The sequence below is a fragment of the Macaca fascicularis genome, chromosome 3 (assembly GCF_037993035.2).
Source record: "Macaca fascicularis isolate 582-1 chromosome 3, T2T-MFA8v1.1".
In the NCBI taxonomy this organism is placed as follows: Eukaryota; Metazoa; Chordata; class Mammalia; order Primates; family Cercopithecidae; genus Macaca; species Macaca fascicularis.
This window is the reverse complement of record NC_088377.1, coordinates 177,293,401-177,319,901: the sequence shown is the minus strand read 5'-3', so window position 1 is coordinate 177,319,901 and position 26,501 is coordinate 177,293,401. Positions and strand designations below refer to the sequence as shown.

Sequence of the window (26,501 nt, the reverse complement as noted above, 5' to 3'; positions counted from 1 at the left end):
AAAACAATGTTCCACTTATAAGCATTTCATGTGAATTTCAAATGACCTGTTTTAAAACAAGGCATGCCCCAGAATTTAAGGACATGTAACCTGTCATTAAAACCAACCCAAGATTACTTTTAAATACCATTGATAGTTTAAAGAACAAATGGTTAGGAGCCACTGTAATCAGGTACATACATAAGGCTGGAGATCCTGCAAGAATAAAGAAATCTGACTGATGCACGTTGGCAGAGTCTACCTTTTATTAGGCAGAGAGTTCTTTGAGAACTCTATCAAAGTATAAACCTTACACACACACACACCTCCACATAAAAAACAATATACACAATTTTGGGGTTTCTTAACACCAAGTGAATAATTTCTGCCTTGCCTGATGGCTCTAGTTGTATGGATTCATTTCTGGTCTGCATCCTTCTGGTTACTAAATTGCCAGTTCAAAGTCATTTCTCTTTCAAAGAGACAAGAACACTAACTGAAATATTCAAAAAATATAAATGGATTTAAACTTTAAAAAATCTTTTACCACAACAACTACATTACGGTAGTAAAACAAAGTGATCTGCCTTTTACCTGGCTACTGGCTAATGAAGACACAAAGGAACAGTGGGATGTCATAAAAGCTGTTTGCAGAGGGAAAACTAGAAAGCAATAACAATATTATCCTAGGACAGGCACAGTGGCTCACACCTGTAATTTCAACACTTTGGAAGGCTGAGGAGAGAGAATGGCTTGAGACCAGGAGCTCAAGACCAGCCTGGGCAACAGAGACCCCGTCCCTACAGAAAAGAAAAAAAAAATCATCCTAGCGATAATCTGTGTAGTGCAATTAGAACAATTACCTCTAGTGATTTCGTGGAAACACTGTGGCAACTTCTTTTCTTTTCTTTTTTTTTTTTTTTTTTTTTGAGAGGGAGTCTTACTCTGTCATCCAGCCTGGAATGCAGTGGTTCGATCTTGGCTCACTGCCACCTCTGCCTCCCAGGTTCAAGCGATTCTCCTGCCTCAGCCTCCCGAGTAGCTAGGATTACAGGCACATGCCATCACGCCCAGCTATTTTTTGTATTTTTAGTAGAGACGGGGTTTCACCATGTTGGCCAGGCTGGTCTCGAACTCCTGACCTCAGGTGATCCGCCTGCCTCGGCCTGCCAAAGTTCTGGGATTACAGGCATGAGCCACCACAGCTGGTCCAACACTGTGGCAATTTCAAGTTCAAATTGGAGATAATCTTTGTTTAATGACCCAAACTGCCATGAATACTGAAGGCGAGATCTGCATTTGCTTTTTTCTTCACTAACAACTCCCTTAACTTTGCTCTAAAGTCAGACTCATATATCTTTCTTTCTTTCTTTCTTTCTTTTTTTTTTTTTTTGAGACAGGGTCTCACTTTGTCACCCAGGCTGGAGTACAGTGGCACAAACAGGGATCACTGCAGCCTTGACCTCCTGGGCTCCAGTGATCCTCCCACCTCAGTCTCCCAAGTAGCTAGGATTACAGGTGCATGCCACCACACCCAGCTAATTTTTTTGTATTTTTTTTGTAGAAATGGGGTTTCGCCATATTGCCCAGGCTGGTCTCTACCTTCTGGGCTCAAGCAATGCACCTGCCTTGGCCTCCCAAAGTGCTGGGATTACAGGCGTGAGCCACCACACCTCGCCAATCCCATAGATCTTTATACAGAGGGGAAGAGACAGAAGAGTCCCTTGTCTGTGGACGGTGCCACCAACTAGGACATCCTAGACAAATTCAATTTGCCAGGTATCCTCTTCTAGTCTACAGCAAAGATGTGACAGTTTTCACAATACATTGTTACACAGAGCCTTCTCCTAGTGAAATCAGGTATCCTGGTCCCCAGATAACATTTGTGTGATCTCTATCCTGGTAGGAAGATATCCACAAAGAGGATGATAGAATGCTTGGAGGACTCCAGAGCATTTCAGGAGTTCTCACCCTACTAATTTGTCCAAGTCTAGAAAATATTTGCGCATTTCGAGGCTATTAGGTTTGCATAAAACAGCCGGGCGCAGTGGCTTGTGCCTATAATCCCAGAACTTTGGGAGGCCAAGGCAGGTAGATCACTTGAGGTCAGGTGTTTGAGACCAGCTTGACCAACATGGCGAAACTCCGTCTGTACTAAAAATACAAAAATTAACCAGGCATGGGGCGTGTGCCTATGGTCCCAGATTCTCAGGAGATTAAGGCATAAGAATCGCTTGAGCCCAGGAGGTAGAGATTGCAATAAGCAGAGATCATGCCACAGAACTCAGCCTGCGCGACAGAATGAGACTCTGTCTCTAAAATAAAATAAAATAAATTCATCGGAAGAGAGCTTGCCATTGCTTCCATTTTACGGATAAGAGAACTAAGGCACAAAGAGGGTGATTAACTTTTCCAGAATTATACCAATAAGTTATTTGTAGAACTGGGATTCAAATCCAGGCAGTTTGTCATTAGTCGATTAGGTTGAACTGCTTCTTTATATACCACATACCTACTCACGCACGTGTCTAGAATTGGAAGACAAAAATATGGTTGCTGACCCTAAAAAGAGTCTAAGAAAAATTGGAAAAATAACAATTTCTAAGACTCAATGGGCTGGGCACGATGGCTCACGCCTATAATCCCAGTACTTTGGGAGGCCGAGGCTGGCAGATCACCTGGGGTCAGGAGTTCCAGACCAGCCTGGCCAATGCGTGAAACTCTGTCTCTACTAAAAATACAAAAAATTAGCCGGGCGTAGTGGTGGGTGCCTGTAGTCCCAGCTACATGAGAGGTTGAGGCAGAAGAAGGGCGTGAACCAGGAGGCAGAGCTTGCAGTGAGCTGAGATTGAGATCTGCCACTGCACTCCAGCCTTGGCGACAGAGCAAGACTCCGTCTCAAAAAAAAAAAAAAAAAAATTAGCCAGGCATAGTGGCAGGTGCCTATACTCCCAGCTACTTGGGAGGCTGAGGCAAGAGAATCGCCTGAACCTGGGAGGCAGAGGTTACAGTGAGCCAAGATCGCGCCATTGCACTCCAGCCTGGGGGACAAGAGCGAGACTTCATCTCAAAAAAAAAAAAAAAAAAGACTCAATGAGTTCGCCTTCAAGTATTAAAGATCAAAGACTGATAGGATATGGAAAAGATTAGCTCAAAATGAGAAGCAACTAAATAAAATTTTAATAATGACCAATGAAACATTATTAGCACATGATTAATATTAAAGAATACAAAATTACATTTTTGTTTGAAAAATCTTATGTTCAGGTTAAATTTGTGTTACAAGGTTAGTTTCAAGGGGAAAGAAAGGAGCCCTTTTGAGGCAGAGTTAGAGGTCTCCATCAAGCTATTGGCCTTCAGAGATTAATAAACAGATTGATGTCCATTTTCAAACTGCCAGATGGAAAGGGGATAAATCAGGTTATAAGTTACTGCTGGCCGACAGGTCTTTGGATAGGAATCCCAATCATTCCATGCCATTCCAAAGTGAAATGATCTCTTTTTCACACTGGTTGAGCCACTTGGACTAGAAGGATAACTTTCCCCTCATGCCAGTGAGGACATGCAGATATTGGAATCCCCCCATGGTGGTTCCTTTTTATACTATCTTCCTGGCAGCAAACTTTTTTTTGTTGTTAGAGTCATGGTCTCACTCTGTCACCCAGGCTGGTGTGCAAGTGGCATGATCTTGGCTCACTGCAGCCTTGAACTCCTGGGCTCATGTGATCCCCCTGCTATAGTCTCTTGAGTAGCTGAGATTACAGGCTCAGCCATCATGCCTGGTTCCAACTTTCTGAACACAGGAGAAAACAAGAACTATGTAGAATTAACTTGTTTAAGTCAAAGGAACTGTTTTACATGTCCAGTCTAATTTAACTATTTTACTCCATAAAATGGAATTACAAATCTTTGTAGCTACCTCCCTGGTTTCTTTAAGACATCCTTTCACCTAAGACTACTCCCTTTGAATCACTGAAAGATACCTTTAAATAAAGGTATTTTATTAGCTATTAAGGACTTAGTTTGTCTTAATATGACAAACTAAGATTCTACCAGTCAGTACTCTTCTCCCCCATCCATGGCATAAAACGAAAAAGCCTAGACATAATACAAACAAAAGCAGACACTGGTAGAAGGCAGAACTTTTGTGACAAAAATCAGAATAGTAGATGCCTGGACTAGGGTCGAAGGAAACAATCAAATGCCATCAAAGGCAAGAAGAAATCTTTAAGGAACAGGGAATTGTTCTGTATTTTGGTTATGGTGATGGTTACCCAACTTTATATAATTACCAAAAAGCATTCAAACTGTATACCTAAAATGGGTGAATTTTGTGGTACATAAATTACAACAACAACAAATTTAATACTACCAGCTAGGACATTTTATAATAGAGTTTGTCTAACAAAGTTCTTAACATAATTTATATAGGATAAGGTTGAATGTTGCTAAACTAATACATTTTTCTTTAAGTTTTGGGATACATGTGCAGAACATGTAGGTTTGTTACATAGGTATACATGTGCCATGGTGGTCTGCTGCACCTATCAACCTGTCATCTAGGTTTTAAGCCAAACATGCATTAAGTATTTGTCCTAATGCTCTCCCTCCCCTTGCTGCCTATCCCCTGACAAGCACCGTTGTGTGATGTTCCCCTCCCTGTGTCCATGTGTTCTCATTGTTCAACTTCCACTTATGAGTGAGAACATGTGGTATTTGGTTTTCTGTTCCAGTGTTAGTTTGCTGAGAATGATGGCTTCCAGCCTCATCCATGTCCCTGCAAAGGACATGAACTCATTCTTGTTTATGGCTGCATAGTATTCCATGTTGTATATGTGCCACAATTTCTTTATCCAGTCTATCACTGATGGACATCTGGGTTGGTTCCAAGTCTTTGCTATTGTAAATAGTGCTGCAATAAACATGTATGCATGTGTCTTTACAGTAGAATGATTTACAACCCTTTGGGTTAAACTAATTTTTTTTTTTTTTTTTTTTTGAGACGAAGTCTCACTCTGTAGATCAGGCTGCAGTGCAGTGGTGTGATCTCAGCTCACCACAACCTCCACCTCCTGGGTTCAAGCAATTCTCCTGCCTCATCCTCCAGAGTACCTGGGATTACAGGCACGCCACTGCACCTGGCTAATTTTTTGTATTTTTAGTAGAAACGGGGTTTCACCATGTTGGCCAGGCTGGTCTTGAACTCCTGCCCTCAGGTAATCTGCCTGCCTCAGCCTCCCAAAGTGCTAGGATTACAGGCGTGAGCAACTGCACACCCGGCCACTAATATATTTTTCATAATGTCATTTTATACTATTATTCTACTAAACACATATATTTTGTGATTAAGTAATTTTCAGGGATAATAAGATCTTGAAGAAAATGAAAATGTGACAAAATTTTTCTCACAGATCACAAAGACTTCCTGAAATCACCAACAGTCAATTCCATTATCCCCACTAAGATACTAACGGGGTTTTTCTTCTGAGTGTTCCATAGGATAACAGCTTTACCCATTATCCTGCCCCATATTCAAATATTCCCTACTGAGTCATTAAAGAATCACAGGATAAGTTGGCCTAATTAGTATCTAAATTGTATTTTGTTATGTTATAGAAATTTGGAGCTATAATAAAAAACCCAGTTTAGACACTAAATTCAGCTTAACATGATTTAACATATAAAACTGTTTGTTGTATTTTCATCTTTTTCACCCAGCCGACTTACTCCCCAATTTAGATCCTTTGAGCCCTCAAGTGCTATTCAAAACATGGTTCCTCTAGATTAACTCTCGGTAAATCTTGAATTTCTCTGTTCTCTCCAGTCTTATACATAAGTCTAATAATAATACCTCCTGCTCAACTTTAAAACTTGTTTAAAATGTTTCCCATTAATGACACTTAAAGAAAATACTGCATCTTAATGGAGCCAAGCTGGAGAGCTATGTCATAACCATAGCAACTTAGTTCCTTCAATACGGAATGAAAAACTAAGCTCACCTTGCCGCGGTCCATCTCTGTTAACTGTTTCTGAAAGGCTAGGAGTGAAGAGACACACAGCATGCTGGAAGGTAGGAGAACTCTGTAACATGAGTGACTGGCAATATTCCATTACATTGGCACAAATCTATAATCAAAAACCAGCAGTAACAAAAATGTTAGACCCTGAAATGCCTTAATTAGCATGAAAATCGAGATTTGAAGAAGAAAAGGTTATAAATCAATCTGTAAAATGACTCACATCTGTTTTTTCTTTTTTTTTTGAGATGGAGTCTCCCTTTGTTGCCCAGGGGCTGGAGTGCAGTGGCATGATCTTGGCTCACTACAACCTCCGCCTCTCGGGTTCAAGCAATTCTGCCGCCTCAGCCACCCCGAGTAGCTGGGACCACAGGCGCATGCCACCACGCCCAGCTAAATTTTTTTTGTATTTTTAGTACACACAAGGTTTCACCATGTTGGCCAGGATGGTCTTGAACTCTTGACCTCAGGTGATCCGCCTGCCTCAGCCTCCCAAAGTGCTGGGATCATAGGCGTGAGCCACCGCACCGGTCCCGCATCTGTTATTTTTATCAACATTTTCTAAAAACATAAAAACCTTAGAGAAGTCACATGGTTCTTGCCCCTTACCTGCTGCATAGCCAGTTCAATCTCATCTTTCTTGCTTACTTTATCTCCCTCCACATTATCGTCTTGAAATTTAAACTGACGCAGTCTGTCAGAGCCACCAAAGCGACTTAGTAGTCCTAAGCACTGGCGCTAAGAAAGAAAAATATATCTTGTTGATATGTAGTTAAATGTATTTAAAATTAGTAACCTCTCTTTCTTGAGGGATAAAGGAAAAACTCAGTGAAGAATGGAATCATTCCTTAAAGCATCTAATATCTTACTTAAAACTGAGCCAACTAAAAGTAGCATTATTAAAATTCAACTTTGTGCAAAGGTATTTGATTGGTAGCTAACAGATGAAAAGAGTACCATCTTTTTTAAAGCAATAAATCCCAGTATCATCTAAATGTTTGCCAAATAACTTTCTGCATTATATCAAAGTATGTGTTAATTCTTTGGAAGATACTCATTAAATGAAAAACAAGTTTATAAACAAAAGAGAAGCAAAATGAGAGGGCAGTCACAAGATGGACATGTCTGTGATAATTTTGTCTACCAAGGCACAAATCTAAAAGCTATTGTTCCTGTGGTTGCTCCCAGGGACTTCGTAAAGGGGTTACAAACACACAGATCATCTTGGAAGATAAATGCAAATGTCCCAGCTTCAAATGTTAATACTTCTCACCTGAGAATACAGTATTTCCCATGGTTCTCAAAGAGAAAGGACAAGCTTTTCAATACTGGCAGTATATCTAGAGGTTAGCTGATGGCTTTGAAATTAGAGACATGGGTTCCAATAACAGGTACAACGTTCTGCTCTGTGACCTGGAATAAGTTACTTAATTTCTCACGCCTATATGTTTACATTTCTAAAGTGGTAATAACAATTCCTATCTTATAAGATGGCTGTCAGGATTCCCTGACACATGGTATTTTATTTAAAGTGCTTAGCACAATGTTCTGCACACAATAAATGTATTTTAAATGAAACGTGTATTTTAAAAATTGGTAATACCATATACAGATTTAGATGTATAGAGAGCTATACACATATATAATACACAATGTCTTATTATTTTATTTATTTATTTTTGAGACAGCCTCTTGCTCTGTTGCCCAGGCCGAAGTGCAATGGTATGATCTCAGCTCACTGCAACCTCTGCCTCCTGGGTTCAAGCAATTCTTGCACCTCAGCCCCGCAAGTAGCTGCTACTACAGGCATGCACCACCACCCACGGCTAATTTTTGTATTTTTAATAGAGATGGAGTTTAGCCATGTTCCCCAGGCTGGTCTCAAACTCCTGGCCTCAAGCGATCCATCCACCTCGGCCTCCCAAAATGCTGGGATTACAGGAGCGAGTCATCCCAACCAGCCGCAGTAAGTTTGGATAAGGCAGAACATATTAATGAGACTATAATATAAACTTATTTTGCCAAAATAGTTATATTTATGTTTAACATTTATAAATGTGTGTTTGCCGCTTCTCTTACAGATAAAATAGATGCACTCAAACATTTCCAAAGGTCACCTTATGAAAGATCCATCAAAAAGGTGTCTTCCGCCATACCAATGAAAGATGACTTAAAAAACCCAAAGTATTTGGGTTTTGTTGGTGAGAGTCCAATCTTTTCTGGAATGCTATTTGACAATTATGATGTCAAAATGTACTATGTGTATACCCTTGGTCCCAGTGATACCATGTGCTATTTACTCCAGAGGAAAATATGCACACAAAAATGCTAATATTAGCATTTTTCTTTTGAAATCTTGAAAAACACTCCGTGAAAAAAGGACTAGTTAAGAAAATTGTTGTATCCAAAACAATGGGATATAAATGCTAGTACATAAATATTAAATATAATTACTCTGCAGTCAATAAAAAGTAAAGATGCTCAGATCAAACCAGGCCAACAGGCTCCCAGAAAGACTGATAAAATATCTAATTGACAAACTAATATGTTAGAACATATTGAGAAGAGATTACAAGATCTTGTAAAGAGTTTGGGGATAAATTAGTAATAAGTACATAAAAACCAAGTAAATAAAAAAGAAAACTCTAGGGCAAACAGTCTGCTTGTGGCTTATTCACAAATGACATTTACACAGTCATAATAATGTAACACTTAACATTAATGTAACCAAAACTATGATGTAATTATATTGAGTTTCAGGGGGTGTTACAGGAAATGTATACATTGTATGATGGAAAAAAAGGAGTAAAAACATCTAAATTCTCATATCCTCCCCATCCCCCAACAATGGAAAGTCAACAGATGATTACTAAAATTAGAAAATCAAGAAGCAGCAATATAAGCGTATTATTTAGAAATACCAAAGAACCAAAACAGTTGAAAGGGGTTTCCCAAATCTAGGGGGTACAATGGGGAGGATGGTATATTTTGTAACGTGTCTTATAACTGCTATTTAAAGAAATAAGAATCAGTTACCTGGAATCTTCCAATATGTCCCTGTAGCTCCATTAGAGATCCTTCATTTACATCAACGTCAAGTTCACTTAATATCCCTATAAAATGTAGAATGCTTTACAACATACTATAGCAAACAAAAACATTAAAAACTAGGAAGAGAGGTTCTAATATCTGACATTCTTCTTGTGCATGAACAGATATTTTTGCCATAAAAAAGTTTCAAGAACTATGACTTTACAAAGACTGTAAGGAACTGTAAGTACCTGTTGAGAACTATGATTTTACAAAGATGGTTAAGTAAGTATATAATAACAGCACCGGTACATGTGCATTCACACCCAATCTAAAATGCAGAGTGAATTGATCTTAAAAGGCATTTTTAGTTTTCAAGAAAAATTTAATTTTTTTATAATGATAAAAGTAATTTTCTAAATTACTTTCTTATAAAATGCATTTCTTTTTAACCCCTCTAAATATATACAATTTGCTTTTTCTTTTCCCCTAGGCAAAGTACAATTTAAAAAGAACACAAAAACATTTCCATTCAATGTCTTAGTTTGGACCCATTACAAAACTCCTAAATCAAAATGACCCACCTCTAATAGCACCATAGCCTCTCCTGATTTCTAATGAGCCTGCAAGTGACCCTAACATGTCATTCTCCCCATCAGTTTGTTTCCTTGTTCCATCACTAATCATGCTGAGGAATACCCACCTAAACCTATCCTAGCCATCAAACTTCGTATTCGTATGTGTTTTCAGATTCCTTTAATTCACTTCATCCTCACTTCCAAGCATAGACTCCACAGCACAAACCAAGAACCTGATCCTTCTCTCCTCATAATGACAAGTCCTCCTCTTTTTAGATTAGCTCAGCCCTCAACACAAACTGACAGAAAATCCCATCATCTGGTACATGCGGGTTCGTTATACCTCCACACCTGTGCCTTACTGCTTCCCGAGAGCCTATCCTGTCCCACCTTCAACTCCTCTGAGAGTCTCCTCCCAGAATTGCTTGCTTTCTCTTCTAACATACTAAAATCTACCCTGCCACAGAAGAGTTGTCCTATTTGAAAACAGGCTCAACTCTTTCTTGTACTCCAAAACCAAACAAAACCAAACCAAATCAAGCAAAAACTTGGTTAGTATCAATTTTTTGAAAATTTTTCTTTAGTTGCTGCTTGTATTCATAATTCTTATGCCCTCCTTTGCCATCTGAACTCCTTGAAACCTGGATTTTTCACCTAACACTATCATGAAACTAAGACTTTTTCCTCTTTGTCCTCAAACTTGCTGAACTGTGCACCAGGTATTGCTGTTTCAAAGTTCACTTTCCCCTGAATGTCAACTGCTGCCTCAATTTAAAAGGACTTCCAATTCTCAGATTCTGTAAGATCTTTCTGTTAAATGCCATCTAACTATTCTATGTAAATCAATCACTCTCAACTCCAAAATACTTTTCAGAGTATCTGTGAGCCAGCTGGGCATGGTGGCTCACATCTGCACTTTGGGAGGCTGAGGTGGGAGGGTTGCCTGAGTCCAGGAGTTTGAAACCAGCATGGACAACATAGTGAGGCCTCGTCTTTATTTGAAAAAATAAAATTAAATATATATATATATCTATGAGTCACAGAAACAAAATTAATCTGCTGATAAGATTTGTGGAGGTACAACATACACAGTGGTGGGCTAGGCAGCATGGCAGATACAAAGTTACAAACAGAACTGCAATCTAAGCGAGCATTTAAGACAAATGTGCATAAATTATAGTATATTATAGGATAATACAGGGCTGAACTGTATACAACAGGGTTGATAAGAGTATAACTTGTTTAAAAGTGTTTTCAAAAGTTTGGAAGGATATTTGGCATTATTTTTAACAAAAATGTTAAGCACATATATTTCTGACAAGTACTGCCAGGAATTTATCAAATCTATCAGTTCAAATGGACAAAAATGGGGCTGGGTGCAGTGGCTCACGCCTGTAATCCCAACACTTTGGAAAACTGAGGCAGGATTGCTTGAGGCCAGGAATTCGAGACCAGCCTGGGCAACACAGCGAGACCCTGTCTCAACAACAACAAAAAATTAAAAATTAAAAAAGTAATAAAAACAAATGTACAAAAATATATATGAATGCATATGTAAATACATAGCTAAATAGTAAGTACACACACACACATATACACAAAGTTATTAAATGCCACATTGTTTAAAATTTTAAGAAGCTTGGAAACAGTCAACATGTCAGAGAATCTGATTAAAAAACAAAGGACTAGCTATGCGTGGTGGTGTGTGCTGTATTCTCAGCTACTTGGGAGGCTGAGGCAGGAGGATCATTTGAGCTCAGGAGTTCCAGCTATGATCGTGCCACTGCACTCCAGCCCGGGTGACAGAGTAAGACCCAGTCTCTAAAACAAACAAATAGGCCAGGCATAGTGGCTCATGCCTATAATCCCAGCACTTTGGGAGACTGAGGTGGGAGGATTGCTTGAGGCCAGGAGTTCGAGAACACCTAGGCAACACAGCAAGACCCTGTCTCTACAAAAAATAAAAAATTAGCTTGGTGTGACAGCATGTGCCTATATTCCTGCTTACTTGAGAGGCTGAGGTGGAAGGATCACTTGAGCCAGGTAGGTCGAGGCTGCAGTGAGCCAAGATTGCAGCTTTGCACTCCAGCCTGGGTGACAAGAGTGAGACCCTGTCGCCCTAAAAATAAAAACAAACACAAACAAAACAAGTGTCTGCTTAACTTTTCCACAACTGGAAAACTAGGCAGTCAATTAAAAAGAATGGGCAGGAGCTAAATGTGCTGATGAGAAAAAATCTCATGGAGACCCTGCAATTTACAGAAGTACATTGACAGTAATTAGTTAAGTCCTGGAAAAAATCAAAGGAAAAACCATTAGGAGTTCCACCCCACAACACTACAGGACCTTAGTAGAGGCAAGAAGGCTGGCCTGACTTGGTATTATCTTAGGACACTGGAATGAACTGGTGAACGAAGCACACCACAGGCTGGGTGGAATGGACCCTGGGATCTCCTTGGAAGAAGCACAGGCTCCAAGTAACTCAGCCGGCACTGTACTCAGCCCTGGCCAACTCTCAATTTCTCTCAACCCAGAGGGCTCAGCCACCGAGACAGCCCAGACAAAAAAAATATTGGGGATTATAGGGTGGATTCAGAGGTTGCCTCAGATGTCTCCAAAGCAACATAAAAATGGAGGTAATATAGCCTAGTAGTTACATATATAGATTCAAAAGATGTACTACCTGGGAAACTCTATACTATCCAGTGTTATCTGTGTGACTTTGGACAAGTTAACCTTCCTGTGCTTCAGCCCCCTCAGCTGTAAAACGTGGAAAATGACAGTTCTACCTCATAAGACTGCTGTGTCTTCCAATCAGTTATCATGTCAAGTATTTAAAACAGTACCTGGCACATACATGCTTAATAAATGTCAGCTACTATCATTTATATTACATATTCTAAGCAAAAGAAAATCATAATCGGCGGTCCTGTCATTAAAGAACAAAGACAACCTTTAGACATTCTTAAACATTAGAGAATTTCGGGAATATGAGACAGCATGCTTTTTCTTGAGGGAATGAACCTCAGTACAAATTAAAAATACCAAGAGATAAATCAAAAGAAATAATTCGTGAATGGTGACGCCATGGTGGGGAACACAACTGTTTTGCAGTGAATCCATGTAAACATACAACTAAAACTAAGTAGCTGAGGATATTATGGTTGCATAACAGATGTAAATGTTACAAAACCTGACAAGGTTAAAATGATATAAGTAAACATCATCTGAGGGTGGAAGAGGAAGTGTAAAAGAAGTCATCATTTCATCTTTCCCATCAGGGAGTTAACTGATTCTAAAATTTACATGTAGTAAAGGAATTATAAGGTGAGGGAAGTAACCAAAATATCTTAATAATGTTTCATAATTTTTTTTCTTTAAGGTGATCTTTTAAAAGGTGACATACTCTAGTAGTAAAGAAACATTTGTCTGGAATTTGGCAATTCCTTTCATTTCTCTTCAATTAGATTTTTGTCTGTTAAATTCATATAAAATTCACATGTATACATATGTAACAAACCTGCACGTTGTGCACATGCACCCTAGAACTTTAAGTATAATTAAAAATAAATAAATTCATGTAAAATTAAATATTTGTTTTTTAAAACAGCATGTAAAAGGTCATCCTATTCTCATTAGTTGCCTCTGTATGTCTCTGTTGCTTTCTCTCTCTCCCCTTCTCTCTCTCCCTTTCTCAAAGTACATAAAGTGATGTTTGAAAATGTATCAAATGTCAACATTTGGTAATTTCTAGGTGGTGAGATTTTGAGTGTTTGTTAGTTATCTCCTTTTGAATGTTTTTATAATGAGCATGTATCTTAAAAAAAAAAAAAAAAAAAAAGAGACATCTTGCTCTGTTGCCCAGACTGGAGTGCAGCAGCATAATCTTGGCTCACTGCAGTCTCGAACTTCCCAGCTCAAATAATCCTCCTACCACAACCTCCCAAGTAGCCAGGACCACAGGTGAATGCCCTCAATACCTAGCTAATTTTTTAAAATTTTTTTGTAGAGACACGGTCTCTCTATGTTGCCCAGGCTGGTCTTGAACCCTTGGTCTCAAGCAATCCTCCTGCCTCAGCCTTCCAAAGTGATGAGATCACAGGTATGAGCCACCACACCCAGCCAAGCATGTATCATTTTATAAATATAAACTTATTACATAAATAAAGGCTCTGTTAGCAGTACTAGTTTCAAATAAGTCATATATAGCTGCAAAGTAACAAAAAACCTCATTTTATTAATTTATGGCAGTCAGTAAAGAATTATTCAAAGTCCTTTCAACATAATCAACTCACCAGGAAGTGCTGCTTTACTTATAATTCCTGTCAGCAGAGCCAATTCCTGCAAAGACCCAGCACTAACATCCTGACAGCGCAGAATTGCTTGTATGGTATCAGAATGTGAAATAAGAAACTGCAATACCTAAGCCATTGAAAAGGAAGAGGAACAGAAAAAACGGATGTAGAAGTAGAAAATTATATTATAAATGCATAATTCATCTTATAAATAATGTTGAAGGAAATAATTCAATAAGTGACGAAGAATACCAGATAAGCAACTGTTTTCTGTACTTACATATTTATTTCTTCAGGAAGTAAACATTTAAAATTCACAAGACTAAAAGGATTATTTTAAAGTTTGTAAGTTAATACATCTGGAGACTACTGTAGAAGAATATAATGCAGAACTACTGTATGAAAACTATTATCTGATGGCCGGGCGCGGTGGCTCAAGCCTGTAATCCCAGCACTTTGGGAGGCCGAGGCGGGCGGATCACGAGGTCAGGAGATCGAGACCATCCTGGCTAACAGGGTGAAAACCCCGTCTCTACTAAAAATACAAAAAATGAGCCGGGCGCGGTGGCGGGCGCCTGTAGTCCCAGCTACTAAGGAGGCTGAGGCAGGAGAATGGCGTGAACCCGGGAGGCGGAGCTTGCAGTGAGCCACTGCACTCCAGCCTGGGGGACAGAGCAAGACTCTGTCTCAAAAAAAAAAAAAAAAAAAAAAAAAACCTATTATCTGACCACTATTTTCTTTCTTTTATTGTTTTGCAAATGAACTAGAGTAAGAATTTAAAATAAGTGGGTATAAAAATGACTACTGAATTCGAGAAGCTGCTCTATGAAAGCATAACTAGCATGACATGGGGAAATCACATAAAAGCCTTTGTCTAATTCTCCTTTTTTTAAAAAAATTCACTTTTATTATTATATAATAGAGATAGGGGCCGGACATGGTGGCTCACGCCTGTAATCCCAGCACTGAGGGAGGCCAAGGCAGGTGGATCACTTGAGGTCAGGAGTTTGAGACCAGCCTGGCCAACATGGTGAAATGCCATCTCTACTAAAAATACAAAAATTAGCCATGTTTAGTGGTGCACACCTGTAATTCCAGCTACTCAGGAAGCTGAGGCACGAAAATCACTTGAACCTGGGAGATGGACGCTGCAGTAAGCTGGGATCATGCCACTGCATTCCAGCCTGGGTGATGAAGTGAGACTCTGACTCGGGGGGGGGAAAAAAAAAGAGAGAGAGATAGGGTCTCACTATGTTGCCCAGGCTGGGCTCAAACTCCTGGCTAAAGTGATCCTCCCACCTTGGCTTCCCAAAGTGTTAGGATTATAGGCATAAGCCACCGCACCTGGTCATAACTCTCCTTTCAATGCGGTTAAAAAAAGGAGATGTAAATCCTGACCTCCAAACTCTACCCTTCCATTTTGGCATTTTATAGTATATACTCATGGAGTCCTCTTTCAGTATTTTCACTTAGGAATATCTCAACTAGCTTACAAACATGTTAAAGGCAGAGTATATGCCCAAACAAGCCAAGGATGTGAATCACTCAGAATTGTGATCATTTTTGTCTTTTAATAAAGATTCCTAGCCTAAGCTTATAATGGCTGGTCACAGAACTCAGTCATCTGTGCTTTTCTAAGAGGCTCCTCAGGTGATTCTGCTTCAGTCAATACAAGATTGGTGTTAGGGAACCAATGTCTTATATCATAATGTCCCACTTCTACTAAAAAATCTTAATCTCAATCTAGGAGAAGACAGGCAAAGTCTCTTGAGTTTTAAAAAGTACTAACTTGAAGACCACATAGGCCCAAAAGAAGTAGGAAGTCAACCCAGATTGATGTGGTATAAAATAAGGTGCCACTTTAGAACAGCAGCATCTACCTTGGTGAGATGGCCTAAGGCCTAATGGTAGAGAAAGCACAAAAAATGACCAGAAATCAAAGTGTTTTAGGACACAGTTCCAAAATATAATAAAGCAATACAATAAAACATTGTGGATTCATAATGATAAGCCTAATTAATCAATGAAAGGCTAAATTACATATAAAATTAATTTTTAAAAAAATGTGCATTGGAACATTAGAGTGTTTCACTGAAAAGCAATCAAAATAAAACTAATTTCTGGTGTTTAAAAACATTTTGATAGCAAAATCACTCATTTAAATTATTTCATTCTCTATCACATATAAATGCAGTATTATCATCTATCAGTTTCCCAAAGTGCCGGGATTACAGGCGTGAGCCACCATGCCTGGCCTGCAAGGCCTAGCATAGCCCTCTCTCAATAAATATCTGGTTAAATTACATTTTAGAAGCCAGCTTATTCCTATCACAATAACTGCCTTCTTTTACAGAAGAACAAATTTCAATCTCTTGCTTTCTGTCTCATGATTCTATTAATTAGCTACAGTGTTTCATTCAAACAAAAGTATAAAAATGGGCCAATGTAGTTAAAAACAAAGTACAGAGGCCTCTTTTCTCTACCCTGCTCCGCCACAAGCATTAGGACTAACGTAAATTCACTTAAGCATTCTACATGTAAGGTTTCTGTACTTATAAAATGAGGATTTTGCTCTAGACAATATCTAAACAAAGGGTTCACCTTACCTGCCCTGCTGCCTGCAAGTGCTGGGCCATACTAGATGTGAGGATGACCTGGCACAGCTGGAGAGCTGGGAGGAGAATCTGGCGGTAGCGATCCACTGGGGTAGGGATGAACACTGGAGGGTCTCTCATGCCAAACATGCTTGATTTATTTCAACCAAACAAGGAGAAAACATTCCAAGAATTAAGGTATGCTCTCGGCAATTCCTTAACATTGATATGGCAAATAAATCACAGCCAACTGATTAAGATGTGAAGCTACTAGTGAGTACTCTGCATCCCACATATACATCCTTGGTCCAAAGAAAGAAGTGTCTTCCTAAACTCATAGCTTAGTTAGTAAAAACAGTTACTTGAATTCTGAAAAATCTTATCAAGGAAAACCTATGTAATTTGACAACACAATCTTGAAACTTCCCAAACATTTTTATTCTTCTCTAAATGCTCCCTTGGGCCATATAGGCTGTCAGTAAGAAACAGATTTAAAAAGTTACTTTCCCTAAAATTCCCTCTCCTCTACCCAAGCCAAAAATCCACTATGCTGCCCGTTGTATAGGGTGAGTACCACTTATCCAAAATGCTTGGTACCAGCAGTGTTGCAGATTTTTTTGGATTTTGAAATATTTGCATTATATATACTTACTGGTTGAGCATCCCCAATCTGAAAATCCAAAATCCAAATTGCTCCAATGGGCATTTCCTTTGAGTACCATATTGGCACTCAGAAAAGTTTGGGATTTAGAAGCACTGCAGATTTCAGATTTTCAGATTAGAGAAACTCAATCTGTATAAAAATAAAACAAGATTTAAGAGTTAAAATGAGACTGTAAAATCACTTCACCTTTAAGAGTAGGTCTCAGAATACTGTATTAATAAGCTAATATTTATTGTAAATGTTTACATTTAAATTTTTAGAGCAAAAAAATGGCTGCCTATTGAGCGGGAATGAAAGCAGAATATGAAAATAAAGTAAGAGAGAGGCTTTGTACAGACAAGTGATAATAACCTGCCATGAACTAATTAACTTTACCTAAGGTGAAAGTAATAACTTTCATGTTGGAAACTTTAGACAGCAATACTAAAATAAATGTTTTTCCCCTGGAGATAAAATAGTTCTGTAGTTAAGCCTTAAACATTCAAATATTCAAGTTGGTAACAGATACTTTTAAAACAATTACTAAACTCAAACTAAGTATTATTTACTTCTAGGAAGGTATGCTGACTGCCTCACAATGCTGCAGTCATGTAAACAAAAAAGAAAATCAAATCAAATTTTCCACATTCAAACTGAACTAAGAAATCAGCTGAAAAGCTCAAAACTTGAAAACAATTCCATTTGAAGCTTTTGAATTAGTAAGCAGTAAGCAAAATATTGAAATAAGAAAAAATATACATAAAACCTAAAATCCTATTCAAATCATCCAGAACAGGAAAGCCGTAAAAAATTAAAATTTAATTACAACTCTTAAAAAATTCTCTCCCACCCCTACCTACTTTTTCCCTAGTAGCAACTTCCATTTATTAGTAAATGACAGGGGCACAGTATGAACAAAAAACCCCACATCAAGATGAAAGAGAACTGTTAAGTGGCAAAATTATGTTTGGAATTTTTTTTTTTCCCTTAATAATCCTTTACTGGGAGCTTAACCAAATTAATCTATATAGACACTTACCTCTGTGGGTCCGTTTCTGGGCGCATGTCATAGACTTGGCATTGAGCTAGTCTCACAATCACCCCTGATCTTAGCAGCTCTAATGCACCCTGCTGTATCTTTGCCACTCTTGTGAGAAATGCCTAAGGAGTTACGAGAGAAAAAAATCATCAGTGCTGAAATCACGTCCAAGGGCCTCAGAGAAAAGTGAAACACTTTCATGGCACATTTCTCGTCCTTAGTTATCACTGAAGAGAAATCTGGGCTGGTGACCAGGTTACATTATACCACTGTCTTCCTAGGATTTTCATGAGGACTCAGTGTTCAACATATCTAAAGTACCCACAGACAGTAGCTTCCAGGACTCAAGTATTCATTTACAGTGCGGGTTCTGTTATTACCATGTGCGCCCATGGAGGGCAAGGAATTTTGTCTGTTTTGCTAACAGCTATGTCTCTAGTATCTAGTGCCATGCCTGCCATTTTGCAGGTATTTAATAAATACCTGTTAAATAAATGAAGGAGGGAAAAGGAGTAAATGAAGAATCTTAAACTTCAGTGCTTCTATTATTGCAACATTTGTGATCCTTTTAACCAGGAGGAAACAGAAATTAAAACAGATTTGCAGGCAAAGAAACAACGAATTATATACTATATTAAAAATGCTGTGTTTAGAATAGAACCAGCATATCTACATGGAAATTTTCAATCAGCAACGACTACAGTCTGAATTGTATTGTGAGAGGACAATTTTGCTCTGTCCTCATGGAGCACTGGCTGTCATACTGCCATCATGAGCAACCTGAATGAGTGAGGGAAGCAGCAGTTCCATTATCCAGCTGTCCCTTGGAGGAGCATTTCACCCATCTTTTGCACACTAGGAAGATTCCTAAGTTTAAAACTCCTTTAAAAAAGGATTCCAGCTTATGATAGAAATATTCAAAATGAATGCCACATTCATTTTCTTTAATACATCTATAGCCAAGAGAAAATGACTTCTTGATCTAACACCACATGTCTAGAAGGCCTTACCATTTTAGATTCATAAGTATAAAGTGCTTTTAAAAGGGGAGGCTGTGGCATGAGTAAGCTCTGCAAAGTACGGTCATCTTCTACCAAGCTGTCTACGAGGACCTTCAAGTAGCCACTGTTAGAAAGATACAAAAGCCACTGCTGCTGTTTATCTACGGAGACAATCCGATCAAGTAGAGCCAGGGCCAGCATCTGAAGGAAGAATAAATTAAAGTCCAAAACAAGTAGATGCTACCAAAATCAACAACAGTAACTGACTTTATCTGGAAATATGAAGACTTTTTTTCATAAAGAGAATGTTGCTTGCAATAAAATTTCCTTTTTTCTTTTCTTTTCTTTTTTTTTTTGAGAAGTTGAAAACTATGGGTCCAGAATCTCAATTTATCAATAAAGGAAAGCAGTCAGGTAAACATTTATTTCCAAAACAAAACCTAACACGTTAAAATAGTGGCATTAGATATATTTTAGTAGAGTCTAACATTGTTGGCGAGAGAAAAGAAATTTTTTTAACAGCTGTTTTTTCTCATTGTGAAGTTTTATAATGCTTATTACAGAAAACACAGAAAAGCAGTAACTAGGCTGGGTGCCGTGGCTCACCCCTGTAATTCCAACACTTTGGGAGGCAGAGGCAGGCGGAACACTCGAGGTCAGGAGTCCCAGACAAGCCTAGCCATTAAAAAAATTAGGCTGGGCGCAGTGGCTCACACCTGTAATGCCAGCACTCTGGGAGGCCGAGGCGGGTGGATCACGAGGTCAGGAGTTCAAGACTAACCTGGCCAAGATGGTGAAACCCCGTCTCTACTGAAAATACGAAAAAAAATTAGCTGGGCATGGTGGCAGGTTTCTGTAATCTCAGCTACTCAGGAGGCTGAGGCAAAGAATTGCTTGAATCTGGGCGGTAGAGGTTGCAGTGAGCCAAGATCATGCCACTGCACTCCACCCTGGGCGACAGAGCGAGTCTCTATCTCAAAAAAAAAAAAAAAAAAAGATTAGCCCGGCATGGTGGTGCATGCCTGTAGTAACAGCTACTCGGGAGGCTGAGGCAGGAGAATCACTTGAACCTGGGAGGTGGAGGTTGCAATGAGCCATAACACCACTGCACTCCAGCCTGGGCGACAGAGCAAGACTCTGTCAAAAAAAAAAAAAGAAAAAAAAAAGAAAAAGAAAAAGAAAAGTAATAACTACACAGTCTGGTAAATGCAGTTCATCCATTTTGGTCTGTTTCCTACCAGCATTTTTTCTATGCATACAAATATTTTTAAATTTTTAAAACATAATTAAAAGGTGGCCGGGAGTGATGGCTCACGCCTGTAATCCCAGCACTCTGGGAGGCCGAGGCGCACAGATCACGAGGTCAGAAGATCAAGAGCATCCTGGCTAACACGGTGAAACCCTGTCTCTACTAAACACAAAAAACTAGCCAGGCATAGTGGCAGGCGCCTATAGTCCCAGCTACTTGGGAGGCTGAGACAGGAGAATGGTGTGAACCCGGCAGGTGGAGCTTGCAGTGAACCAAGATTGCGCCAGTGTACTCCAGCCTGGGCAACAGAGTGAGACTCTGTCTCAAAAAACAAAAAAAGATAACTAAAAGCTTATGACAGTTTATTTTTTAAAATCCTATTTCCTATGGTCTTCAAAAACATGATTTAATTGCTACATAACGTTGCTACATAATTTTCCATTAAGAAGTTATCTTCTCACTGCATCATTACCAATGTGCCACAATACTGCATAAGAAATATAAATGCTCCACAAAGCAATTAGGCAGACAAAGATATATTTGGTATAAGGCAATTTATTCAGTATTCTCTTAACCAAAGATCTTTATTAAGCAGCATTTCTGTTGTTTCTACCAGTCAACCTCAAAATTAGCAAGAAGATAATTCTGAAAGGCAATTCTGAATTAAGATACTAACAAAATAAAACACAACATACGAATAAATAAAATAGAAGTCCCAAATTATAGCAAATAAGAAAATACACTATATTATAAAAAATAATTCTTAATATGCAACATATATTATTAGAAGTTGAATCAATTTATTTTATTTTGTTTTTTGCAGCAGGATCTCACTTTGTAGGCCAGGCTGGAGTACAGTGGCTTGATCACAGCTCACTGCAAGCAACCTCTGCCTCCTGGGCTCATGCAATTCTTCCACCTCAGCCTCCCAAGTAACTGGGACTGCAGGTGCATGCCACCATGGCTGGTTAATTTTTTGTATTTTTTGTAGAGATGGGGTTTCACCACGTTGCCCAGGCTAGTCTCAAACTCCTAGACTCAAGCTATCTGCCCACCTCGGCCTTCGAAAGCACTGAGATTACAGGCATGAGGCACCACAACGAGTCGTGAATAAGTTTATACTTTAGTAAGTCAAAATACTTATTCAATTACAATACTAAATAAGAGTCGCTTTACCCTTCCAATCTCATGACCATCACAAGCATCTCGACAGACCACTTCCATGAGGGCGGCGCCATAACTTTCAATAATGGCTATGTTTTCTCGCTGTAATTTGCTAAATACATCTTCAGGGGCTGTCAGTCTTTCCCACATGGTTTTCTTGGCTAAAAGGATTAAAACAGAAAAAAACACTCCAGTGGAAAGCAGTGTAATAACTGAGTAATTATACCTCACACGCTAGATGTGAGCTGAGAGAAGGGGAAAAAAAAACACACAACAACAAGATCCTTCCATTACTGCTTGTACACAAAGGCCCACTGACCAATGGGTCCAAGCAGGTTAACTCTAATAACACAATGCACCTATTTCATGCATAGCTCGTACCACTAAGATAACAATTGTACCAGGAAAAGGATAAACCATTCTTAAAGAGATCAAAATGAATTACAAGACTCCATGAGAACCAACGTCCTGTATTTATCCTGCTAATCAATCTTTTTTTCTTCTTCTTTTTTGAGATGGAGTCTCGCTCTGTCGCCAAGCTGGAGTGCAGTGGCTCGATCTCGGCTCACTGCAGCCTCCACCTCCTGGGTTCAAGCAATTCTCCTGCCTCAGCCTCCCAAGTAGCTAGGACTACAGGCGCACACCACCATGCCCAGCTAATTTTTGTATTTTGAGTAGAGATGTGGTTTCACCATGTTGGCCAGGATGGTCTCAATCTCCTGACCTCATGATCCCCCCACCTTGGCCTCCCAAAGTTACAGGTGTGAGCCACTGTGCCCGGCCGCTAATCAACCTTTTATCTTTTGAGATCTTTGAAAACTGTCAGGCATGGTGGCTCACACCTATAGTCCTAGCACTTTGGGAGGCCGAGGCAGGCAGATCACTTGAGGTCAGGAGTTCAAAACCAGCCTGGCCAACATGGTGAAACTGTTTCTACGAAAAATACAAAAAATTAGTGGGGCGTGGTGGTGCACACCTGTAATCCCAGCTACTGGGGAGGCTGAGGCAGGAGAATCACTTGAACCCAGGAGGTGGAGGTTGCAGTGAGCTAAGATCACGCCACTGCACTCCAGCTTGGGCTACAGAGTGAGCCTCTGTCTCAAAAAAAAAAAAAAAAAAAAAAAGAAAGAAAATTTAGCTAGAAAGGATCCGATACAATGTAGACAAAAATCTGCCTCCAAAAAAATCAGGTATTTTTATTCTTTTTTTAGTTGAAATACTTATTAAAAATAAAAGCATACCCATTATAAAGGTAATTTAAATATAAATTTAAATATACAATGATTATGAACAGTATGATCATACATTTTATGTAAGACTCATAAATACACTCTTAAGAGTCTTTAAAAAGGTTCACAAATACATTAAAGAAAGCAATAATTTGTATTTGAAACTAATCTCGGCCGGGCGCAGTGGCTCAAGCCTGTAATCCCAGCACTTTGGGAGGCCGAGACGGGCAGATCACGAGGTCAGGAGATCGAGACCATCCTGGCTAACACGGTGAAACCCCGTCTCTACTAAAATTACAAAAAAAAATAAGCCGGGCGAGGTGGCGGGCGCCTGTAGTCCCAGCTGCTCGGGAGGCTGAGGCAGAATTGCGTGAACCCGGGAGGCGGAGCTTGCAGTGAGCGGAGATCTGGCCACTGCACTCCAGCCTGGGCGACAGAGCCAGACTCCGTCTCAAAAAAAAAAAAAAAAAAAAAAAAAAAAGAATCTCATTTTTCCAACTACTACATAGCAGCAATTTTTAAACTGGCATCTCGATGACTTCTTATAAAATGCCTATTGTAGAGCCCCACCTAGTGGTTAAGTGGTGACTTGGCCAATTCAACCAAATGGAATGTTAAAACACACACACACACAAAAGAACAATGTGGGAGGTGCTGAGAGTGGAGAAATCCCATCACTATCTCTTTTCTTAAAAGAAGCTTGTGTTTGCTTAAAAAAACTTCTCTGAACTATTCTGTCATTTTTCCTCACCTTACAAATATTCTCATGCATTATTTATGTGGGTGCTACATGCCTATAAATCTACCATTTGGCTATTACTACCTTCTCAGGTACTATGTATGGCATAAGACACAACCACCATAAGAATAATGAGATCAATTGAACTTTACGTACACAGTGGTTTTTAACAGTCTATACAAAATAACACTCACAAAGGTGAAGAGTGCAAAGAAAGTCCATTATCAGAAGGTGCTCTGACAACTTAACAAATAGCAGAATAACTCTGAATGACTTGATCGAACATCAAATGTCTATAAAGTATATAAAGCATTATATACTGATCTGTTGAACACTTAATAACATTTTCATGTCTTAAGATTAGTCTCAATTAAAAATGCTAACTATATTTAGAAAGCAGCCATTTAGCAATATTTTAAATATGCCTAACTTTTGACCAAGAAATTCCACTTCTTGCAATTTATCCAAAGAAAACCTCACTAGTACAAAAAGATACATGTATACTATTGATGAGTTTATACTGGAGAAGGTCATTCGTTTGCATCTATTAAAATAAAAGTACATACTTTTTCACATGGAAATTCTACCATTAAGCAGCATCCTTTCTGAGAAATATAGGCATATAAAAAAAATTGATGTAGCATTTTTGTAATAAAAATTTAGAAACAATTGAAATGCCTATGAATAAGGAAAATGGCTAAATAAGTGTTTCATCCATATCATGGAATAACAAAGACTTTTTGTGGCTTTTTTTTTTTTTTTTTTTTGAGATGGAGTTTCACTCTTGTTGCCCAGGCTGGAGTGCAGTGGCATGATCTGGGCAACCTCCGCCTCCTGGGTTCAAGCGATTCTCCTGCTTCAGCCTCCCGAGTAGCTGGGATTACAGATGCCAGCCACCGTGGCCGCTAATTTTTTGATTTTTAGTAGAGATGGGGCTTCATGATGTTGGCCAAGCTGGTCTCGAACTCCTGACCTCAGGTGATCCACCGGCCTCGGTCTCCCAAAGTGCTAGGATTACAGGCGTGAGCCACCACGCCAGGAAGAGATATTTTAAAAGAATCAACTAGATATGTACTCTGATGTAGCACAAAGGAAAGAAAGACGTTGGGCCATTCTATGTAGAGCATACTGCTCAGTGGGACTTGAGGCAAGTGAGGGAGTTACAGAAGTATATAAACCTAAAGTATTATTTGAAGGTTTTTTTAAAAGCAGTATTCAAGTATTACTTCATAATTCTTAAAAACTAAACATTCTCCCTCAACTTTTGAGTAAATGCTTTAAAAAATGACACCAACACTCATTTATTACAGTTGTGATTAGTCAAAAGATGGAGAAGTGATTTTTTTTTTTTTCAGTTTAAAGTAACCATCTCCCAATCCAGAAAAGATTAGGAATTGATCTCATTCTACCTGCTTCTAAGGTGTCTGGCTCATCAGGTCTCTGGGCAATCTGTAAGTAATAAAGCAGAGAGCCATACAAGTGAGTCCTCACTCGCTGGAATCCACCACCTAGGGAGATTAGGAAGATGTCAAATGAAAATCTTTTCTCAATTAAAGTTAAAACAAATACAATGGATAGAATTTATAGAAATTTTAGATGAAAAAAACCTGTCTTCAAAATGAAGTCTAACAGTTTCTTCAATATGATGTAAAGTGAAGAATCTCCAATAGAAGCAAAACCCACTAATGGGTTCTCTTCTGGAGGAGGTGAGGTGAAGGAACTATCAAGCATAAAAGCGTAATGGGCATCTGCTGGTCCCAAGACTGATGTTTGCTTCTGTTCGGTGAGGACGGCCTGGCTCAGGTGAGCAGTCAGTGTGAACACTGCCCCAGCGACTACAGGCATTAACTCCTGCGCTGCTTCATCATCCAGTATCTTAAAGGACAAGGGCAAATCAGAGTGAGAATCCTGCTTTCAGCTATAATCATTAACAAGTTTCACAGCTTTTTTTTTTTTTTTTTTTTTTTTAAGATAGGGTCCCGCTCTGTCACCCAGGCTGGAGTGCAGTAGCATAATCTCAGCTCACTTCGGCCTTGACCTCTTGGGCTCAGGTGGTCTTCCCACCTCAGGAGATTGGTCTCAAACTCCTGGGCTCAAGCGATCCTCCCACCTTGGCCTCTCAAAGTTCTGGGATTACAGGCATGAATCACTGCATACAGCCCATTAACAAGTTTTATATATATTTAGTTTGTCAACTGTGACAACAATATAAGAATGGAATACAGAAATTAGTCAAAAAAAAAAAAAGAAAAGAAAGAAAAAAATCTAATATATACAGAGAAATTTAAATATGATGCTAGGTAATGGGTGTTCTTAACCAGAAGGGATTCCTATCAGAATTCCCTAAGGAGGTTTTCTTTTTGAAATTCACATAAATGGTCTCACCATTACATTCAGTAGGTCTGGGGTGGGCTCTGTCCATGTTAACTTTTACAAAGCTCCCTAGATAATTCGGACACACACTCTGGTTGACAGTCACTACTGTACAGAATTAATCCCTTTCTCAAGGAAAGTCTTAATGTTGGTATTGTGCAATTCTATTTTATTCCTAATCAAAAATGGAAAACAATTGGGGTGCCAAAATTTATTCGTTTAAATGATACATATTTGTTCAGCAGTATAAAGTAATTTAGGAAGTATGTCACCTTATCATGCACGTCTTGTAAAATATCACGAATAATCAGTTGTCGATCCTCTGCCTGAATGAGGTCCTGGGGACAAGCTGTCAGTATAATTTCTACCAGTTGCCTCCACGACTCCAGAGCGTGACGTTTTGCATGAAGACACTGCAGCAATTTATTTCTTCCTACCACATACTGAAGTACAGTGCTGATTTCCTAAAGCCACAGGAATGGAATCACAAGGTTAAACAGGCAAATAAGGTCAGTTATCTGTCAGTTACTCAGAAAATATCTATTTGGAAACCTACTACATGCATGCCACG

General features: G+C 39.1%; 1 protein-coding gene across 4 annotated transcripts in view; it reads right to left on the bottom strand.

Moving 5' to 3' along the window:
- The window catches only part of NUP205 (nucleoporin 205), a 92,247-nt gene that overhangs the window by 5,555 nt on the left and 60,191 nt on the right, over window positions 1-26,501 (bottom strand). For all 4 annotated transcript variants that reach the window (XM_005550859.5, XM_065542603.2, XM_005550860.5 and 1 more), the window contains 11 exons: window positions 26,203-26,394; window positions 25,165-25,432; window positions 24,967-25,065; window positions 21,602-21,750; window positions 19,186-19,377; window positions 18,176-18,297; window positions 16,506-16,644; window positions 13,900-14,026; window positions 9,033-9,109; window positions 6,606-6,734; window positions 5,979-6,105 (listed from right to left, as the gene is read on the bottom strand). In XM_005550859.5, the coding sequence (XP_005550916.3) occupies window positions 5,979-6,105; window positions 6,606-6,734; window positions 9,033-9,109; window positions 13,900-14,026; window positions 16,506-16,644; window positions 18,176-18,297; window positions 19,186-19,377; window positions 21,602-21,750; window positions 24,967-25,065; window positions 25,165-25,432; window positions 26,203-26,394 (1,621 nt within the window). The remainder of the gene's footprint in view (window positions 1-5,978; window positions 6,106-6,605; window positions 6,735-9,032; window positions 9,110-13,899; window positions 14,027-16,505; window positions 16,645-18,175; window positions 18,298-19,185; window positions 19,378-21,601; window positions 21,751-24,966; window positions 25,066-25,164; window positions 25,433-26,202; window positions 26,395-26,501) is intronic.